Raw genomic sequence first — 19,473 nt, 5'->3', positions numbered from 1 at the left:
GAGAGGGAGCATCCGTGTGGAATGGGGTGGGATGCTTGAGGGCCCTTCAAAGAAGGCTTTCCTTAAGGTGAAGCGTGAAGGATGAGGAGCCAGCCACACAGAAAGGTGTAAGAGCGCTCTAGGCAGAGGGACCAGCACAAGCCAAGGTCCTGGGGCAGGAAAGAGGTCGGCTGTTTTAGGAACTACAGGAAGTTCAGTGTGACCAGCATGGTGAGCAAGGGAGGGAGCAAGGTGGGTTTGGAGTGGTGGAGAAGTAGGCGGGTCCAGCTGGGCCTTCAAGTACTTCTGTCATTAGCAGCCCCAAAGCCACCACAAAAAGAAGTCCTTCTTCAATCCATGGCTTCATTCAGAAGCCTCCTTCTTTCCCCACTCTGCTTGTGGTTCTGCCTCACTACGGAGGCCCTTCTCCCCTGTGCCTTTGGAGGCCTCCCTGGTCCTCAGAATAGACCTTCCCCTGGAGAGTTTTCTTCACCTCCTCTTCTTGGTATCTGGCAGGTCAGAGAGGGGCACTATTAGATGGTCAAAAGGCTTTAAAATGGGCCGATTCCTCAGTCTACCTCCCAGGCATTCTCATGTGGGAGGCCTGGCTGGGCCCTGCAATCTGTACAATTAACAAACTCCTACAAGAGTTTGAGGCAGGTGACCTGGAAGCTGCAACTTGAGAAACTCCAGGAGAAAGACAGAGGTCAGATTTAGGCAGGAAGAAGACAGAGGGGCAACTTAAAGAATTTTTGACTGTAGAGCAGTGAGATAGTTAATTTTCTGTATCAAAGTGACTGGGCTACACACTGCCCAGATATTTGGTCAAAACATTATTCTGGATGTTGTTGGATGAACTTAACATTTTAATCAACAGACTGAGTAAAGCAGATTGCTCTACTAACTTGGGTGGGCCTTATCCAATCAGTTGAAGTCCTTTGCATTAAGACTTGAACAGAAACATCAGCTCTTCCTGGGTCTTAAGCCTGTTGGCCTTCAGACTGGAACCATAGCATCAGCTTTCCTCGGTCTTCAGCTTGTTGACTGCTGATCTGAGAACTTGCCAGTGTCCATGACTGCACAAGTCAATTCCTTATAATAAATCTCTCTCTCTTGCTCCCTCTCTCTCCCTCTTATAGGTTCTGTTTCACTGGCGAACCCCAACTAATACAGATAGTTACAGCTGTTTTCTCTTTTCAGTGTGCTCAGAACTTTGTAATACAGTGGGGAAAACTAGCCTGATGGTAAAAGTTGTTAATAAATTTTGTTGTGCGAAATTGAAAAGTATAATGTGAATAAGACTTGAAAAAATAATTACAGCTACTATTTATGAGTACCCTCTGGTAGTGTTTTATCTCCTTCCCCTTGTACTTACGTAATGTCTGCCTTTCTTGTATGTATAATCGCCACGAGGGCAGAGATATTGTTTCGGTCACCACTGCGTCTGCGAGAGAAAGCCTGGCACACAGTAGGTGCTCGCTAAATACTTGTTGACCCTGTCAGTCAATTTATTCCTCATCTTCACAAGAACGCCACATGCTCAGGACTGCGATTTCCATTTTTAAAAAAAGCAAACCGATGCTCAGCTTGAGCTCTCTGATTACAACACCCCACCCCCACCCCTTCCATCCATGTCTGCCTGCTCCGGGCCCAGTGAAGATGACCTGTACAGAGAGATAACCTGGGCTTCTGGCCAGAGAAGGAGAGGCCAAGGTTAAGACCTCTGTTCCAGCGTATGGTTCCGACAGTGACTGTGTCCTCCGGGGCTGTGGCTCATCAGGCAGCCCCCCTATTTTATGGTCTCGAGTTTCAACAGGATCCAATAAAATCTTCCCTCCCTGGCCCTGCAGGCCTGGGTAGGGGGAGGGCCGATCGGGCTTCCTGCTAGCACCATTTATCTGTCCTTCGGCCTCCCCTATTGGCTGCTTTAATGCTGCCAGTGCCTCGGGTAATATTCCCTCCATTAAACTCTCCTCAGTTAAATCCCTGGCCTGTGCATTCATTTTCCTGCTGGGATCCTGACTGATGAAGAAAACTTAGGTAACAAAACTAAAAGGCGGTGGAGGCAGGATTTGAATCCAGGTGTGTCTAGTTCAGAAGTCTGTTTTCCTTTTGTTTTACCTCACAACCCCTACTGCCCTCTCAGAAATGGATTAGGGATGAGCCTACCCCATGACATCCTGTAATCTCTTGTAGCACGGTCTACGAACCTGGCATTCTTTAGACCTCCCTCTTCCCAGAGAGGAACACTGGTGGGGTGGAAGTACGGCTTAACCTTCTGTGGCCCCAGAAGCCTGAATTTGAATCCAGGCTCTGCTAGGAGCTATGTGACTCTGAGCAAGGGGGCTTCACTTCTCCGAGCCTCTGTTTCCCGATTTGCAAAGTGGGGCCATGCACAGCAGGAGGGAGTGAGGAGTGAGTTGACCTGTGTGTTTACACCACCAGCTCAGTAAAGTAGGTGTTTCCTACCTCTCCGCAGTCCTGGTCTTGTGGCAGTGCCTGAACACGTCCCTGAAATCACTCAGTCTCTTTTTTAGGTAAAAAAAAAAAAAATGCTGTTCAATCTCTGTGCAGGGAAGCTGTCAGGGGTTTTGACTGCCAACAAAATACGGGCATGTTTCAGAAGGAGGAGTCCAGAGACTCCGGCTCAGGAGACAGATCTTTTCTCCCAAGGTTTCTTTCAGGCATTTAGTTTTGACTCTCTTGTGACATGGCCTAAGGTGAATCTCATGACCAGTGTGTTTCTTCTCCAGCGCTAATGACAGTGACTAAAATAGGGTGTTATGGGGCCAGCCCACACAGCCCTCCCCCTGGAGAAGTTCTAGAGGCCGCGTTGCTTTACAAGGGTGCAGTGGGTTTGAGACCCATTGGTTGGTGATCCTGTTCTCTTTATAAGCCTCACAATGTGTAATTGAAAACACATTCATGCAAGCTTACTAGTATCGAGTTTGGGGCAGAGGCTGGCCAACTTCTTTCCAGTGCAAAGTGAGGCTTAAAAAAAGTGAGATGAGGTGAGGTGGGTAAGGGCTGCCAGGTAAAGTACAGGATGCCCAGGTAAACCTGAATTTCAGATAAACAGCAAAAAGTTTTTAGTATAAGTATATCTGATATGCTATGGCAACCCACTCCAGTATTCTTGCCTGGATAATCCCCATGGACACAGGAGCCTGGCGGGCTGCAGTCCATGGGGTTGCAAAGAGTCGGATATGACTAAGCAACTCAGCACGCACGCCTGCGCTATGTGGGATACACTAAAAAGTCTTAATTTGTATCTCAAATTCCCATTCACGTGGGCGTTGTGTATTTTTATTCACTAAATCAGGAAGCCCTATGGGGTGGGGAAGAGAGATGTTTCACTGGCCTAAGAGAACACTATTTTCTGGCTCCTCATACATATTCTAGAAGCTCTCTTTTATTCAAAAATCACTGTGCTTTTTATAACTTGCTCCATTGAAAGATGATTCTATATAACGTTTTATTAGCTGAGTATCTCAAATTCCCACTTGAGTATCTCAAAATTCCATAGAATTTTCCAGGCAAGAATACTGGACTGGGTTGCCATTTCCTTCTCCAGGGGATCTTCCCAACCCAGGGATGGAACCCCCATCTCTGGTGTCTTCTGCATTAGCAGGCAGATTCTTTACCACTGAGCCATTTAGGAAGCCCATATAAGCAGAGGATCACAGTGAGGAAGACTTTTGTGACTTGAACAGGAAAGCAGGCCATATTTTGTTTATGTTGGTTATTTCCCTTAAGTCATTAACAATTATATCATGAAGTTTAATATTTATAGCAGGGCAAACATCTATGGAATCACAAGTACTTTTTGCCTTTTAAATTCAATGAAGCATGCTTCCATTGGTAAAAACAACAGTAGCGATAACAAAAAAGAAACAAAAGTCCACCACACCCAGAAGAGATGCCTTGGGCCATATACACTTTTCTCAAACTGAAACTGAAGTCACTCAGTCCTGTCCTTCTCTTTGTGATCCCATGGACTGTAGCCTACCAGGCTTCTCAGTCCATGGAATTTTCCAGGCAAGAGTACTGGAGTGGGTTGCCATTTCCTTCTCCAGGGGATCTTCCCAACCCAGGGATTGAACCCGGGTCTCCTACACTGCAGGCAGATGCTTTACTGTCTGAGCCACCAGGGAAGCACTTTTCTAGGGCACTGCTAAACCTTTTGTAGATATCAACTCAGAACTGAATTGTGTAGTCATTGTCCTTCTGCATTCTTAGTTTTCTTGTTTTCCACCTTGAGGGAACATTGGGGAACAAGTTAGGAAGGTGGCTGGATTCTCCACCCCAGGCCGCACACCACCATCAGCAGGTCAGCTCCCCAGAAACCCAGGACCAAGCATCACCCTCAGAGGGCATTTCCTGTCGGGGCATCACTGAGTCACTGAGCCATGTGATAATGTTGCATGTCATCATGCAAAAATTAAATTATGTTCAGGTCAAAAGTTTTATCTTCCCATTTCCATGAAGAGCACCGTGACACTTCTGAAAATAGTGTTAGTGTCCTAAGGATTCTAGACAAATGTTCACAGTTTTCTCAGAATGTTGGAAGACTGCAACTGTGGGATAATTACTGGCTTTTAATGTGCCTGTCCTTAGTAGTGAAAATAAAGTACAATGATCATATTTACACACTAAACTGAATATTGGGGAACAGTACGGCAAAGAAGAGGATCCTCCCCCCAATAGTTCAAACTCTGTGGAGAGGAGTGATACAGGTAAGTAATTGTGTCATTGGGATAGCCTGGGTTACATAGGTAACAAACAGCTCTAAACATCTTGGTGCCTTAAAAACAATTAATTTGTTTCTTGTTCACACTCCATATCCATCAGCTGCAGATCTGCTCTATTATTCTCACTCTGAAATCCAGGCTGACAAAGCTGGACACCATCTGCACAGAGTGCTGCCGTCCAACCATGGATGTTCATTTTATAAAAGAGGAATTCTGGCCTTAGGATGAGTAACTGATTTAGCTAGGCAAGGAGCAGAGGCATCCTGAAACCAGGGTCTTTAAACTCTGGCACCGGTGTCCCTTCTCTTCTACAGATGCCAGTTATCCTCTGTATTAGATTGACCATGCTCCAGGGGGACCGGGAGTAAACAAAGTCCCAGGTTCAACTCCAAAATTTTTCTCATGTTTACAGTATACTGGGGCTTCCCCAGTGGCTAAGGGGTAAAGAATCTGTCTGTAATGCAGGAGCCACAGGCATACGTGAGTTCGATCCCTGGGCTGGGAAGTTCACTTGGAGGGGGACATGACAATCTGCTTGAGTATTCTTGCCGGGAGAATCCCGTGGACAGAGGACCCTGGCATCCAGTGCATAGGGTCGCAAAGAATGGGACACAACTGAAGTGAGTTACCATGCACACATGCACGACATGTTAGTCATCATTCACTCATTCAGCTTACTATATGTTGGCATTATCTCATGCACCGGGTATACAGTGGTGATCAAAATATATACAGTCCCTCTCCTTATGGAGCTTATGATTTTATGATGGGAAATACGTGGAGTCCCTGATGCTGGGAAAGATTGAGGGCAGAAGGAGAAGAGGGTGTCAGAGGATGAGATGACTGGATGGCATCACTGATGCAATGGCCATGAACTTGGGCAAACACCAGAGATGGTGAGAGACAAGGAGACCTGGCATACATGAGGCTGCAAAGAGTTGGACACAACTGGCAACTGAACAACAACAAGTACATGGAATTCAGTTTCCCAAACCTGGGAAGAGAGGCTGAGGTTGCAGGGAGTTGCCTGGGCTCTAACTGCTAGAAGCCACAGGCCTAGGAGTGTAGCAGGATGCAGACACGGCCTGCTGCTTGGGAATGAGTCAGTGACTGGATCTGCAGTGTCCTTATCATTGCCATATAGCAGTGACCCTGAAATGCCATCAGAAGCTCTGGTTTAAAGTTGAGAACTGGAGGACTGAGTGGGAGAACTGAGACAGTGGAAGAAAACGGAGAGATGAGTGAAGAAGAGAGAAAGAAAATGGAAACAAATCAAATATGACTTCCACCTGAAACAGCCTGCACATTCCATTCCAAAATACATGGAGAAACTTAATGCTCAGAAAGACAGTCTTTATGAAGTCGATAATCGGGACAAGATTTTATTCCACATTGAGACTAACTTTATAAATCAGCCTAACAAAGTCATTAGAATAAGTACACCTAAGGTATCTAAAGGGAGGGATAAAAAAAATTAGGAAATTATAAAACAATTAAATAAAACTAGATAAAAAACAATACCAGGTTTATTATTATTATTTTTAAAGACTCAACTAGAAATCTCAGAAATGAATAATGCAATCATTGAAATTTAAGATGCCCTGGATGAGAAAATTTATGGTCTGAGTAAAGTTGAAGAGCACAGTAGTAAGGTGGAGAGGGTGCCAGGTACACACCCAGAGTCCAGGCAGAGAAAGAGAAAGTATTCAGAGGGGTGGAGGATTGATTTAGAGACACGCACTGACCATTATCTAAGGGGAATTCTGAAGGAAGAGCAAGGAGAGGACACTCAAGCAGTATTTAAAGAGATCGTTCTGAGACATTTTCAGACTTGAAGATTTGAAATCAAAATTACATTTGAGTACCAAGCATGGAAATAAGAATAAATTCATACCTAAACACATGGTAGCAAAATTTCAGAACATTAAGGAAAAAGATAGTCTGAAGTTAATAGAGATAAAAGATGAATTCCCTGCAAACGAATGAAAACTAGTTTGATGGCAGCCTTCTCATGACAACAATAGATACTAGAAGACAAGGGATATGTTCCAAGCGAAGAGAGAAAGTAATTGTCAATCCAGAATTCAATATCCTGAGAAAGAGATTTCAGACATGCCAAGACTGAGGGTTTACCAATTACTGACCGTCACTAAAAGAACTACTAAACTAAACTTTAGTAAATATAGCCAGCTATTGACTGCAAAAAAAAAAACAAAAACAAAAACAAAAACAAAAAAAAAACAACAACCTCAAAACCTTTTTTTAATATTTAAAAAGAGTGAAATTACAACTCTGACACAAAAATAACAAGATAGGAGGCAGGATTCACCAGTTTACTAAAAAGTGCTGAGATATGAATGGAAATCTAGAAAGATGGTACAGAGAGCCTGTTTGCTGGGCATGAAAAGAGACAGACTCAGAGAAGGGGCATGTGGACCCAGAGAGGGAACAGGAGGGTGAGACAAATTGGGAGAATAGGATTGACATATATACACTACCATCTGCAAAATAGTGGCACAGGAGCTCAGCTCGTCCCACCTAAAGGGGTGGGATGGTGTGGGGATGGGTTCAAAGGGAGGCGCTGTGTGTATACATACAGCTGATTCATGTTGTTGTGCAGCAGAAACTAACACACTATTGTAAAGCAATTGTCCTACAATAAAAAAATAAAGAGAAAAAAAAAAGTGCTGGGGCCTTTGTTGTAGTCAAAAGAACAATGGATACATAATACCTTAAAAATATATTCAGTAAATAAAGTGATCAACTTAAGAAAACAGGAATAGCAGAAAAATCTAAACAGAAATATGAAAATCATAAATATAAGAAGAAAAATTAAATAAATATTATTTAAGGAGAATGAATAAAACCCAAAGTTGATTTCTTGAAACAACTTACAGAAATAGACAAACCTTGAGCAAAACTGAAAAATGGGGGGGAAAAAAAATCAAACCCCACAAACAGAAAATTGGAATAAAAAGAGGTTAGAAATAGATTCAATGGCGCTAGAGAAATATCTAAAAGAATGCTATTAAAAACTTAATGTCAATAAATATGGAAATGTGGAAGAAATGGATAATTTTTAAGAAAGAACAAATAAATTTTGGTAATTTATTCAGATGAAATCAGAATAAAGCCTTAGCTAATAAAAAAATTGTTAATCAAAAGGTCTCCATCTTTCAAAGAAACGAGGCCCAAATAGTTTTATTAGATCTTCAAAAATATAAACACTATTTAGAAACAAACAAACAAAAAAAACCTCATTTCAGAGAATGAGGGAGAAAAAAGGAAGAGCATTATTTAACTTATTTTTTGAGATAATAAAGTCAGACAAGTAAAGTACAAGTAAAGAAAAATTTATTTACTCTCACTTTTCATGTAGATATAAAATCTTAAGGAAAACATCATGACCAAATAGGACTTAGTCTGAAATTGAAAGTATAATTGAAGTTACAAACCCTACTAAAGGTTAAAAGAGACAAAAAGCCTTTTCCTTTATTTTTTATATTTTAGTGTTGTTTTGATAAATGCAGAAAAGACATTTCATGGAATGCAGAATTCATTTGTGGTTAAAGAAAAATGTTTGCAAACTAGGTATAGAAGTTAACTTTCTTTACCTGACAAAAGCTATATATGAAAATGTTACAAATGTTATACCAACTGGTTATGTTTTAGAGGCATGTCCACTAAGTCAGGAATAACATAAGGATACCAGTTATAAGCCTGTATTCAGTGCAATACTAAGGGTCTTGACTGGTCTTCTTTGCAATAGCAAAGAAAGGAGGGAGACAGAGACCAAAAGAGAAAGAAAATTGTTCTTGTTTGTAGAAAATGTAATTGTCTACATAAAGAATTCAAGAAGATTCACAGAGAAATTCTTAGAGTTAAAAGGTGTTCAGTGAGGATGCTAGAAAGAAAGATCACACAAAATTAATATCATTCTTAGCAGTAGTCACTAATTACAAAATACAACAGGAAAAAAAGAATTCTATCCACCATAGTAGAAATTATGTGACACTTAGTATTAAATTTATTAAAACAAGTGCAAGACCTCTGCGAAAAAAATTATAAAAGCATTATTGAACAATATAAAGACCTAAATAAATTTAGAGAAATACCATGTTCATTAGAGTATTCAGTAACATAAAAATGTCCATTTTCTCCATATAGATTTATGGGCTTACAGCTATTTTAATATTAAAAATCCTCAAAATGTGTGTGTATTTGTGTGTGAGTCTTAATAAGATAATTCTGAAATTCTTGTGAAAGGGACAAGAAGAGTCAAGACAACTTTGAAGAAGAAGGTGGATTTGTCTTATTAGATATTTTGATATTTTAAAAGACTATGATGGTATTGACTCAGGGGACGGATAAATAGATGAATGGAACAGAACAAAATCCCAGGAATGACCTATACACATGAGGAAACTCCCTGTACATCACAAAACAATGGGGGGAAACAGAGGGACTGAGAAAACTAGTTACCCATGTGGGAGAAAGGAGAAAACAGACTCCTACTCACCCAGCCATAAAGACTAAAGACCTAAATGTGAGAGCAAGCTTGCAACTTTGAGAAGAAAATACAGGAAAATACATTTATTATCACCAAGAAGGGAAAGATTTCTTAAATAATATACAAACATACAAACCACCAAATAAGAGGGACATATCTGATTACATTAAATCAAAAGATTATGCACAAGAAAAAAAGACAAATAAACACAATAGAAAGAAATTATAAAACAGGAGAAGGTATTTGCAATGCATACAACCATAAACAGGAGATAATCTAAGAAGCAGTAATTACACAAGCTGAATTCTTTGATCACAGGGCAATAACACTATTAATAAATAGAAATTAAAACAAAATAACAATTAAAGTATAAGATCATGGCAGTTAGAAGATAACTAAAATAAGAACACACCATATCAAAATTTATGAAATGTTATTAAAGTATCCTGAAAGATGAAATCATGGTCTTCAAGTTTTCATTATCTTTAAGGAAAGGTAAAATGAAAGCTTTCAGTCCAAGGATTTAATAACAAAAACAACAAAAATAAAATCCCTCAAAAGTCAAGAGAAAGAAAAAAATAAAGGCAACAACAAGATTAAATGAGTTAGAATATAGGAAAATTTATAAAATTAATTTGAGGGCTTATTTAAAAACAATAAGATAGACAAACTTTAGAGAAAGTAAAGAAGGGAAAAACTTGCAAATAATAAAATAGAAATATAAAGAAGGGATTCAACATCAGATGAGGATATAGTTTAAACATAAGATAACAGTTAGCAAAATTGTAAGTTATGAATTTTAACTTAGATGAAATCATCTTCTGTAAAGACACATATTGCAAAAATTGGAAATATTAAGCCTAAATACATTAATCACACTGAAGAAACTAAGGGAAGAAAAGATGGAGAGAATTCCCTCCTGGGAAAAAATGTCTAGGCCTGGAAAACTGTATAGGGAAAATCTTTCAGATCTTTAGAATTAGGCAATTACTATGCTTCAATAGTTATTTAAAAACACTGAAAGACTTGGAACGTGTATCTAATTTACTTCACAAAGATAACCTTGATGTCAAAACCTAAAAAATATCTCAAAAAAGAAAATAATGAATCTATCAAATTATGAACATAGAGAACAAATCCAAACACAGATAACAGAGTATCAAGAGAATAACCCCAAAAGGATTTAACCTAGAGTGAAAAGGTTTTATATCTTAATATTTGAAAAATCCAACAGTATAATATATCGCATCCACTGGTTTAAAAAGAAAATCCAAATGAGATTCTCAGCAGATGCAGAAAAGTCAACTAGTCCTTATTTTAAAATGATCAGAAATTTAAGAACTCCTTAATAATAACAAAATATTTATTTCAAAACCACCTGTAAGAATGAAATACTAAGGTAATAGTATTAAAATCAGGAACAAAGCAGGGATACAGTTCATTGCCAATTTTATTTGATTTTTAACTGGAAGGAAGTTCTCACCAATTAAACAGTATACATCCTAGCAGAAAACTGCTAAATGTAAAAAAGAGACACAAAAGCCAGTAGATTTTCTACATAGAAATACTATCCAGTTAGAAGGTATAACTTTAAAAACTCAAACTACAGTAGTAAAAATGAGCAATGATGACATTGAAAACCTCTATTAAATTCCTTGGGATAGTTTTAATGAGAAAGTAAAGGATCTATATAATAAAAACTACAAAATGTTACTGACAAATACAGAAGAGAATTTGGATATTGTTCCATGGCAACAATGTCAGTATTTTTCAAATTAGTTTGTATCTCAATATACTTTCAATAAAAATTTCATAAGATTCTTTTCAGAATTTGATATTATCACGATAATGTTTACTGAAAGCATAACTAGGTATAAACAGCAAAGAAAACGTTGAACATGGAAAGGAATGATGAGAAAGTGGCCCTGCCATGTATTAAACAATTTTAGAAAGCAGGTGTAAATAAAATGGTGTGGAACTGACAAAAGAACAAATACATAAATGTACAAATCAGTTGCACAGAATAGATATTCTGAAACTATATTAACCACAAGAGCTTAATCTACAATAAACACAGCATTGCAAGTCAGTAGGGAAAAATTATTATTTAATAAACTATGCTGGGTTAACTATTAAGAAAATGTAAATTTAAAGATTCAGATGGCTCAGTGGTTAAGAATCCACCTGCAAAGCAGAAGACATGGCAGAGCCATGGGTTTGATCCCTGGATCAGGAAGATGCCCTGGAGAAGGTAATAGCAACCCACTCCCGTATTCTTGCCTAGGAAATCCCATGGACAGAGGAGCCTGGTGGGCTACAGTCCATGGAGCTTCAAAGAGCAGGGCACAACTTAGCAACTGAGCATATAATAAAAATAACATTAGATGGATAAATAGGTGTAAATATATAAATACAAAACCATTAAAACTAAAAAGACTAGAAATACATTTTTTAAAGTTTAGTAAAAATAAATAAATAAATAAATAAAATAAAAGTTTAGTAGTTTAAGTCAAGGGAATGTAAATTATAACTATAATAAGCCACCACTGCACACCCAACAGAAAATGGCTAAAATGAAAAAGACTGACAACATCAAAAGTTGACGAGAATACGGAGCAACTGAAACTCTGATGCATTGTTGGTGGGAGTATAAAATGATACAACTACTTTGGAAAAAAGTCTGGCAGTTTCTTATAAAACTAAGTCTATATATACGTCCTCTGACTCAGCAATTCCACCCCTAGGTATTTCCCCCAAAGAAATGAAAGCATATATTCACACCATGTGCTGTGTTTAGTCACTCAGTTGTGTCCGACTCTTTTTGACCCCATTGATTGTAATACGCCAGGCTCCTCTGTCCATGGAATTCTCCAGGCAAGATACTAGAGTGGGTTGCCATGCCCTCCTCCAGGCGATCTTCCCAACCCAGGAATTGAACCCAGGTCTCCCGCATCACAGGCTTTACCGTCTGAGCTACCAGGGAAGCCCATATTCACACCGCTGCTGCTGCTGCTGCTAAGTCGCTTCAGTCGTGTCCGACTCTGTGCGACCCCAGAGACGGCAGCCCACCAGGCTCCCGCATCCCTGGGATTCTCCAGGCAAGAACACTGGAGTGGGGTGCCATTTCCTTCTCCAATGCATGAAAGTGAAAAGTGAATGTGAAGTCGCTCAGTCGTGTCCGACTCCTAGCGACCCCATGGACTGCAGCCCACCAGGCTCTTCCATCCATGGGATTTTCCAGGCAAGAGTACTGGAGTGGGGTGCCCTTGCCTTCTCCGCATATTCACACTATGACTCAGCAATACCTCTAGGTATTTCCCCAAAGGAAAGGAAAGCATATGCCCATAAAAGTGCATGGACAAGAATGTTCCTAATGGCCCCAAACTGGAAATAGTTCAGATGTCCATCAGTAGAGGACGGACACGCAACTGTAATATAGACACATAATGAAATATTACTCTTGACGATCAAAAGAAACTCTTGGAACACACCAACACAGATGAATTTTTTAAATATGTTGAGTGAAACAAACTTTACACAAAAGAGTTTATGCTGCATGATTCCATTTATATAAAGTTCTAAACCAGGCAAAACAGAGAAGAAACTAAATGCTGCAGTTGCCTTTGGTGTACACTGAGAGTAAGGATCTATGGGGGAGGGACACTGGGGTACTTTCTGGGATGATAGTAATTTTTTTATACACATATTTTAATAGTTTAATTTGGATAAAATTCACATGCCATACACTTCACCCATTTAAAATGTACAATCCACTGGTTAAATATATTATGTGAATATATTAATGATTAACATCTATTCTTCAATATGTGCAACCACCAGCTTAAAGAGAAATCGTACACTTTGAATTTTTAAATCTTTGTAGATTTATGCATTTTCATTTATCAAAACTCAATGAATAACCGACTTGAGATTTGAGAATTTCACTGTAAATATGTATGTAAACTTTATCTTTAAAACTTTTTTATTAGAGGGAAATATGAAATAAATTTCACAGTTCCATGTGGAAAGGGTCATTCTTCAGAAAAGAAAATATTGATAGATCTAAGCCACTAGGGAAGCCCTGATTACTTTAAACCCCAAAATCTTTGTGTATCAAAAACATATAAATATAACCAACACTAAATGCAAATATCAAGCCAGAGATTAATTATGTTTTAAAAAAATATTAGAAAAGGAGGGTTTTGTCTATATATTTGTTATATGTGTAAAACATTCTAAATCATTGCAAATATTAAGCTACCAACAGATATGAGGGCAAAGACTCCAAACAAAAAGTTCATAAATTGTAAATAAAACTTAACAAACATAAAGGAAATTTCCTCTTGTTTACAGAAATTTTCTCTTGTTTACAGAAATTTTAAATTGTATCCGGAGCAATATACACATCAAAGGCCCTAGGAGTTGTATGCCTTTTGATTTATTTTCCTTTGAGAAATATATTTATTCTCCTTTGAGAAGAGATATTTAATGAGAACAAGAACAGTTATGCACAAGGATTTAGCTACAAAAATGTTTATTGCAGCATCATTTGTAACACTGACAAATCTGGTGTTACACAAATGTTTAATACAGAGTATTAATGAAATGTTACAGTACAAGATATTAATATAATTTAGCACTCATGCACAACCATGTGAAATGATGTCGTAAAATAATTAATGGTGTGGAAATATGTTTACATCTTGAGTTAGGAAAAAAAGGAAAAAAGGCCAAAAATTCCTTGATCCTGTTAGGCTAACCCATTCCCTTGTATCCATGCTGTGGACACATGGGCATTTGGCTCCTATCAACTTTCCTTGTTCCCCATTTCCCTTTGGAAGCTGTTCTGGGAAGAACAAATAGGCTAGCCTCAAATTTGAGGGGGAAAAGACATGTAAAAAAATAAAAAGAGAAAGTGTAAAAAACTGTTTCAGTTAACCTTTTTTTTTTTTTAATTTTAAATTTGGAAAAATTATATAGGCACATGATCAGAAATTGAAACAGTCAAAAAAATGCATGATGAAAATAATCCATCCAGACCCAGGTGACTTAATTAGCTTTTCTTATCTTCTTCTAGTTATATTTTTTTAGGGAGACATCTTCTAAAAGGAATAAACAAAACATAAGAAAGAGAAAAGAAGGAAGAGAGGGAAGGAAAGAAAGGGAAAAGATATAAAGGGAGAATATGGGGGAAAATTAGAATGAGTTTAGTCTATGAGGGGTCTAAACAGCCCAAGTTTATTTTAGAATATATGTTAAACATTTGAATCTCAAATGTTCAGCAACTTGCTACTAACTTAACAACACTACTACGTGAACATTTGGAGAAGGAAATGGCAACCCACTCCAGTACTCTTGCCTGGAGAATCCCATGGACAAAGGAGCCTGGTGGGCTGCAGTCCATGGGGTCACAAAGAGTCGGACATGACCGAGCAACTAACACACACATGAGCATTAAATCATTTACAAATATTTATAAAATATATCAAGATCAAAAGTGAAGAGTCTTTTTACTTAAGAAGCCTTAATGCATAGGGACTGTGTCATCCAACCCCACATTAGGGTTCCCAGCCTGGCAAGCATTAGCGTACCAAACAATGGAGTAGGAGGTGTGAAATCAAGACTGTCCTGGACATGTGGCTCTGATTGAAACACCAGTGGCGGTTCAGAACCTTAGAAGCACCGGGCAACCTGGGTTTACCCTGTTGGAGAGCATGCCTAGGGCAGCAAGCACCAAATGACAGCCACTGGGAGCCCACAGGTTTTCTTTCCTGGCATCATCTTCAGATGTTCGGGATAGAACCATATGTCCTGACCCTCTTTTACAACCATTTTTGGACTGATTAGTCATGAATAAACTGGTTTATATTTACTGCTTAAAGTAAGCCTAAGAATATTATTTCCATGGGTGGGGAGAGGAGAAATCAGTTAATGCAGATAGTCCACAAAAAACACAGCTGGGCCTCTCAGTTGAGGGCAGGTTAGGGTTCTTAGTGTGAATTCTTTGCTGGGGGCCACTCCTTTTTTTTCCACGATGCAAATATAGAATACTCAAAGGTAGGGTAGTCAAGGGATGCGATTTGATAGAATTGATTTTTACTGCTTCATCAAAGACATTCCAAAGTGAACAGGAGCATTTCTGTGTATGATTAAGCTTGCTACCTTAAAAATAATGAACAATTTCTTTGTAAACAATTTATACATGAGCTTATAATTAGTTTAAGATGTGTTCTTTTTTACATTAAAAACAACAACTTTTATTGACTGCTCACCATGTGAATGACAATTGGTTAGAAACCCTTAGACATTTTACAGGATGAGACGAAATGCTTTGGAGAGAAAGCAACATGGGAGCCAGAAGAGAAGGAAAGAATTTATTGAGGGATGGCGGCAAGGGGGACAAGAAAGAGACAAGGCCAAGAAGCTGAAGCAGGAATGGAAAGAACAAGAGAACGAGCTATCCTTGAAGCCCTAACAGCATCTGGAAATCTGCTCTTGCCTGTATGAACAGGAAAGTGAATGTTTTTCCCATTGAGGGCAGGTGAGGGGGAATAGCAGAATTAATCTTTCCTAAAAATTTCTTCTTTTATACCTTCAAGCATGTATCTGAGTGGAACCTGTATTTTCCAAGAGTTTATCCAGTCCAACTACGTATCTTTCACCTGCCATCACAATGCCTCAGCCTAAGTTGGCTCCATTGTTCTTACACCTGCAGTGATGACCTCAGTTCAAGATTCAGCAAGCGAAATTAAACCTAACGGTTCTCCTGATGCACCTCTAACACAGAAACAAAATGACCGCCATGTTTTGGAGAGCCTTTTCCAAAAGAGTTTCTGAGTGCAGTGTTGCACTTCCATCGGATTTTAGTGGGTAGCCCAGGGGATGTTAGCGGTTACTTTTCCTTAGTAGTGCTGGTGCCTCAGTAGACGAGTCTATTTGCTGAGCCCCCCTGCCCTGGGCAGAAGGAACTAAAGGCAGGAAGATCAAGGCAAGAAGACCAAATAAACAGAAGGGCAGAGCTCTGAAGTTGAAAGCTCTTATTCATTAATTCTGCAAACAGTTACTGAGCACTTACTATGGGCAAGTTCCAGGTCAGACATGGGGTGGGGGCGGGTACAGTAGACAGGTACTGATTCTGCCCTCCCAGAGCTCAAGGTTCATCCTCTCTGGCAGGCAGACCAAGTGTTATTAACTTTCCCATTATGAGACGGGGAAACTGAGGCAGAGGACAGACATAGCTCTGGATCACAACTGGAGCTCAGCTTTTCTCTCCAGAGGTCTAAACAGTTGGCTGACGGAGCTCAACTGGCTGTCAAACGTTTCTCTTACTAATTACACAAAGGTGCTTTAAGAAAGTACTCACTTCACCGCGGGCTTCTGCTCTGAGTCTTTAATATTCAGGAAATGATTTGTGCCCCTATTCCTTTCTTAGAAGAACTAGCCTATTTTTCACACAATTTTAGAATTATTATTATTATTAATGCTGGTAATATATCAGCTTTAAGAAATAATTTGCTGAAATCTTTAAATCCATCTTTCCCTAGGGTCGGTCATATGAAAACTAAGACTGTGAAAAAGCTTAACAATTTTTTTTAATACAAAATGACCAGGCATCCAGGTATTCGGCTAAAAAATGCTCCATCTGGACCCTTCTTCCGGGAACTCTGCATTCACCTGCCTTTCAAGAAATCTGAATCCTTTCCAAGGAAGAAGAACCCAGAAAGAAAAGTTCTCTTTCCTGAGAGCATTTTCCTTATTCCTTTACTCCTTTCAGCTGTTAGCAGCTGCTGGCGCCCTCAGTGTGCTGAACTGCTGCCTTGTAAACATTCTCTCTAATACCGCGCATTACTCATAGTTTGAAAATCACTTTGACTCCTGAAACATAATTATGTTAATGTCAGATGAGTCAGCAGGGGGACCACACGCTGCTCCTATGGCAGTCACGCCTCCCGCCAGCCTCTCAGCTCCTGAGGCTTGGAGTGGGGGGCGGGGAACGGTGGGGGGCAGAATTTAAAAAGAGAGAAACCCCTTCTCGGGGAGGAGAGAAGAGAAATGAATGCTTATGGCTCAAAGAACGGCTTCAAAGAGTGGCTGATTTCATTTTAGCTGCAACATGAAAGGCAGAGTCAGAACAAAATCGCTAACCCTAGGTTAATCCGTTTACGTGAAGAATAAACAAGAATTTGGCGAGTTTCCTCTAGACAGCTCTGATTTTCCCGCCGGGATGGGTTGAGACAGGTCACTCGTGAATACACAGTCGTGATGGTATTTCCCGGGCTCCCCTGGGACCTGTCTTCACACCCGTAGGAGGTGATGCCGGGCAGCCCAGGAGGAGCACGGAGGACCATCATCCCGGAACAGCCGGAGGAAATCGGCGGCGGCGGCGGCGGGGGCTCATTCGCACGGGGACCCCTGACGGTGCCCGGCTCCCCTGGGCTTTTTAGCTTTGGCGCTGTGCCCACTGGGCAAGCGCGACACCCCTCGGCCTAAAGTTTGCAGCCACTCTCTTGGGCTGTGCTCAGCATCACTTACAAGCTCTGGATTGTTTCCTAGATGCTGGGAAATGAAGAGGAACTGAGTAGCACCGGGTTGGAGGTTTTCGGGGTCTTGGTAACCACACTGCTACCGCCCCCTGCTCTAGTCCTGGTCGCAGACCAGCCCCCCAGCAACCCCAGCGTCCCCTCTCAGCCTGCCTTCCCCCTCCGAACTCAGGAAATCATTTAAATACATGGTTATGGTGCCTCCCTCCGGAGAAGGCTTCCAGGTTCCTTATCTCACCCGTGTCTCATGATAATGCCTATTTTATAAGTGGGGAAACAGAGGTCAGGGAAGGGGTGTCCTTGTGCAAGGTCACACAGTGAGGGACAGAGTCACACACTCAGACTGTGGGGCCCTTCCTGCTCTGCCAACAGAGAGCGGGGAGTCCATATCTAGAGGACTGGACAATGCCAGTTGGGGTTAAAGGACCCCAAGAGTATATATATTTTTACAGCCAAGTAAGATTCTTAGTTGGCTGTAATCTACAGAGAGGCAGTGACCTGCCCAAGGTCACAGGCTCAGAAAGTGACAGGAGAAGCTGCCAGACAGGGTCTCCTGACTCCTGATCCAGGGCTTTTTCCCTCTGGCCTCATTATTTCCTCACTCTAGACTTACCCCAGGTTAGACCTGGGAAGAGTCTGTTTTCCATAGTTTAGGCAGCTACACTGCTGATTTAAAAAAAAAAAAAAAGCATTCTATTCCCAAAGAACAAGACCCCACAGGAGGCAGAGATGTCAAGGAGGAAAATTCACTGGAAGGAAAGGGTTAACCGCATCCAGTGGCTTCCCAAGATGGTATGACTGATCAATACCCCAGATTAACTATGGCAATGATTGGTGGTACCCTCAAACCATGGCTTCATCCAGGCTCATTTCAAAGGCATTTCAACATTGCCTTCATTTGACCCCACTGTAGTTATGTAACCTATGAGGGGTAAAATGCCCAATCCAACCTAGAGATTCTTCAGCACCCTCACTCTAGGCCTTCTGATCACCTACCCTTGGACCACTCCTTTGGGTGACGTAGAGGTATCACGGGGCTGGTGCATGGAACTCACTTTCCCACTTCTCTCTAGGGTGAGGCTGACCTTGGCCATGCTGGGTATGTCCCCCTAGCTAGAGGTTTCCTGACCAAACACCTTTCTGCCATGGCATTTCCCCGGCTTGGCCCCAAAGACAGAGAAAAGTCAAGACTCACATTTTGAAGTGGGTGCCGAAAATCCTTAGGGAGCTGCGGAACACCCTGTTTAGAGGAGGATTTCTCCTCGGCATGTCTCCCCTTCTGGTGCCATCCAATTTATCCTTGAGGCATGGTTGGTAGAGAAGAGCTAACTCCGCCCCCTGCCCCCCAAAGCAACCAACAGCTGTTACTATATTGAGTGGCAATATGATGTCATATCATAGGTGACTAACTCATCGAGCCTTCTCTGCGAGCCATCAGCTAAATATGACAGACTTCCATCATCCTGACCTTTTCACAGGAGAAAGCTGAGTGAGGGGCTTGAGGCTGCCTCTCAGGGCTCAAGTTCATGCCTGGCACTCTGTGGTCAGCATCTGTGACCAAGCATGTGAGCACACACATGTCCAGTCCCATACACAGGTGCCCTTCCTGGGAGAAGGTCGCTTTCATCCCAGATGACTTTCCTCCACTGGCCTGACTTTGAAATTAGTAGCCATCAGGATGTTTAATCATCAG

The 19,473-nt window shown here is 40.6% G+C and overlaps 1 protein-coding gene across 1 annotated transcript in view; it reads right to left on the bottom strand.

Annotated features, from left to right (window-relative positions):
• The window catches only part of ATF3 (activating transcription factor 3), a 58,306-nt gene extending 39,231 nt beyond the window's left edge, over positions 1–19,075 (bottom strand). The window contains exon 1 of the mRNA XM_040263129.1: positions 18,976–19,075. Coding sequence (XP_040119063.1) covers positions 18,976–19,049 — 74 coding nt within the window. The 5' untranslated portion in view covers positions 19,050–19,075. The remainder of the gene's footprint in view (positions 1–18,975) is intronic.
• Between the last annotated feature and the right edge of the window lie 398 nt (positions 19,076–19,473).

Source organism: Oryx dammah, unplaced genomic scaffold (assembly GCF_014754425.2).
Source record: "Oryx dammah isolate SB20612 unplaced genomic scaffold, SCBI_Odam_1.1 HiC_scaffold_21, whole genome shotgun sequence".
Lineage (NCBI taxonomy): Eukaryota > Metazoa > Chordata > Mammalia > Artiodactyla > Bovidae > Oryx > Oryx dammah.
Note: the sequence above shows the minus strand (reverse complement) of the source record. Positions and strands in the feature narration are given on the sequence as shown.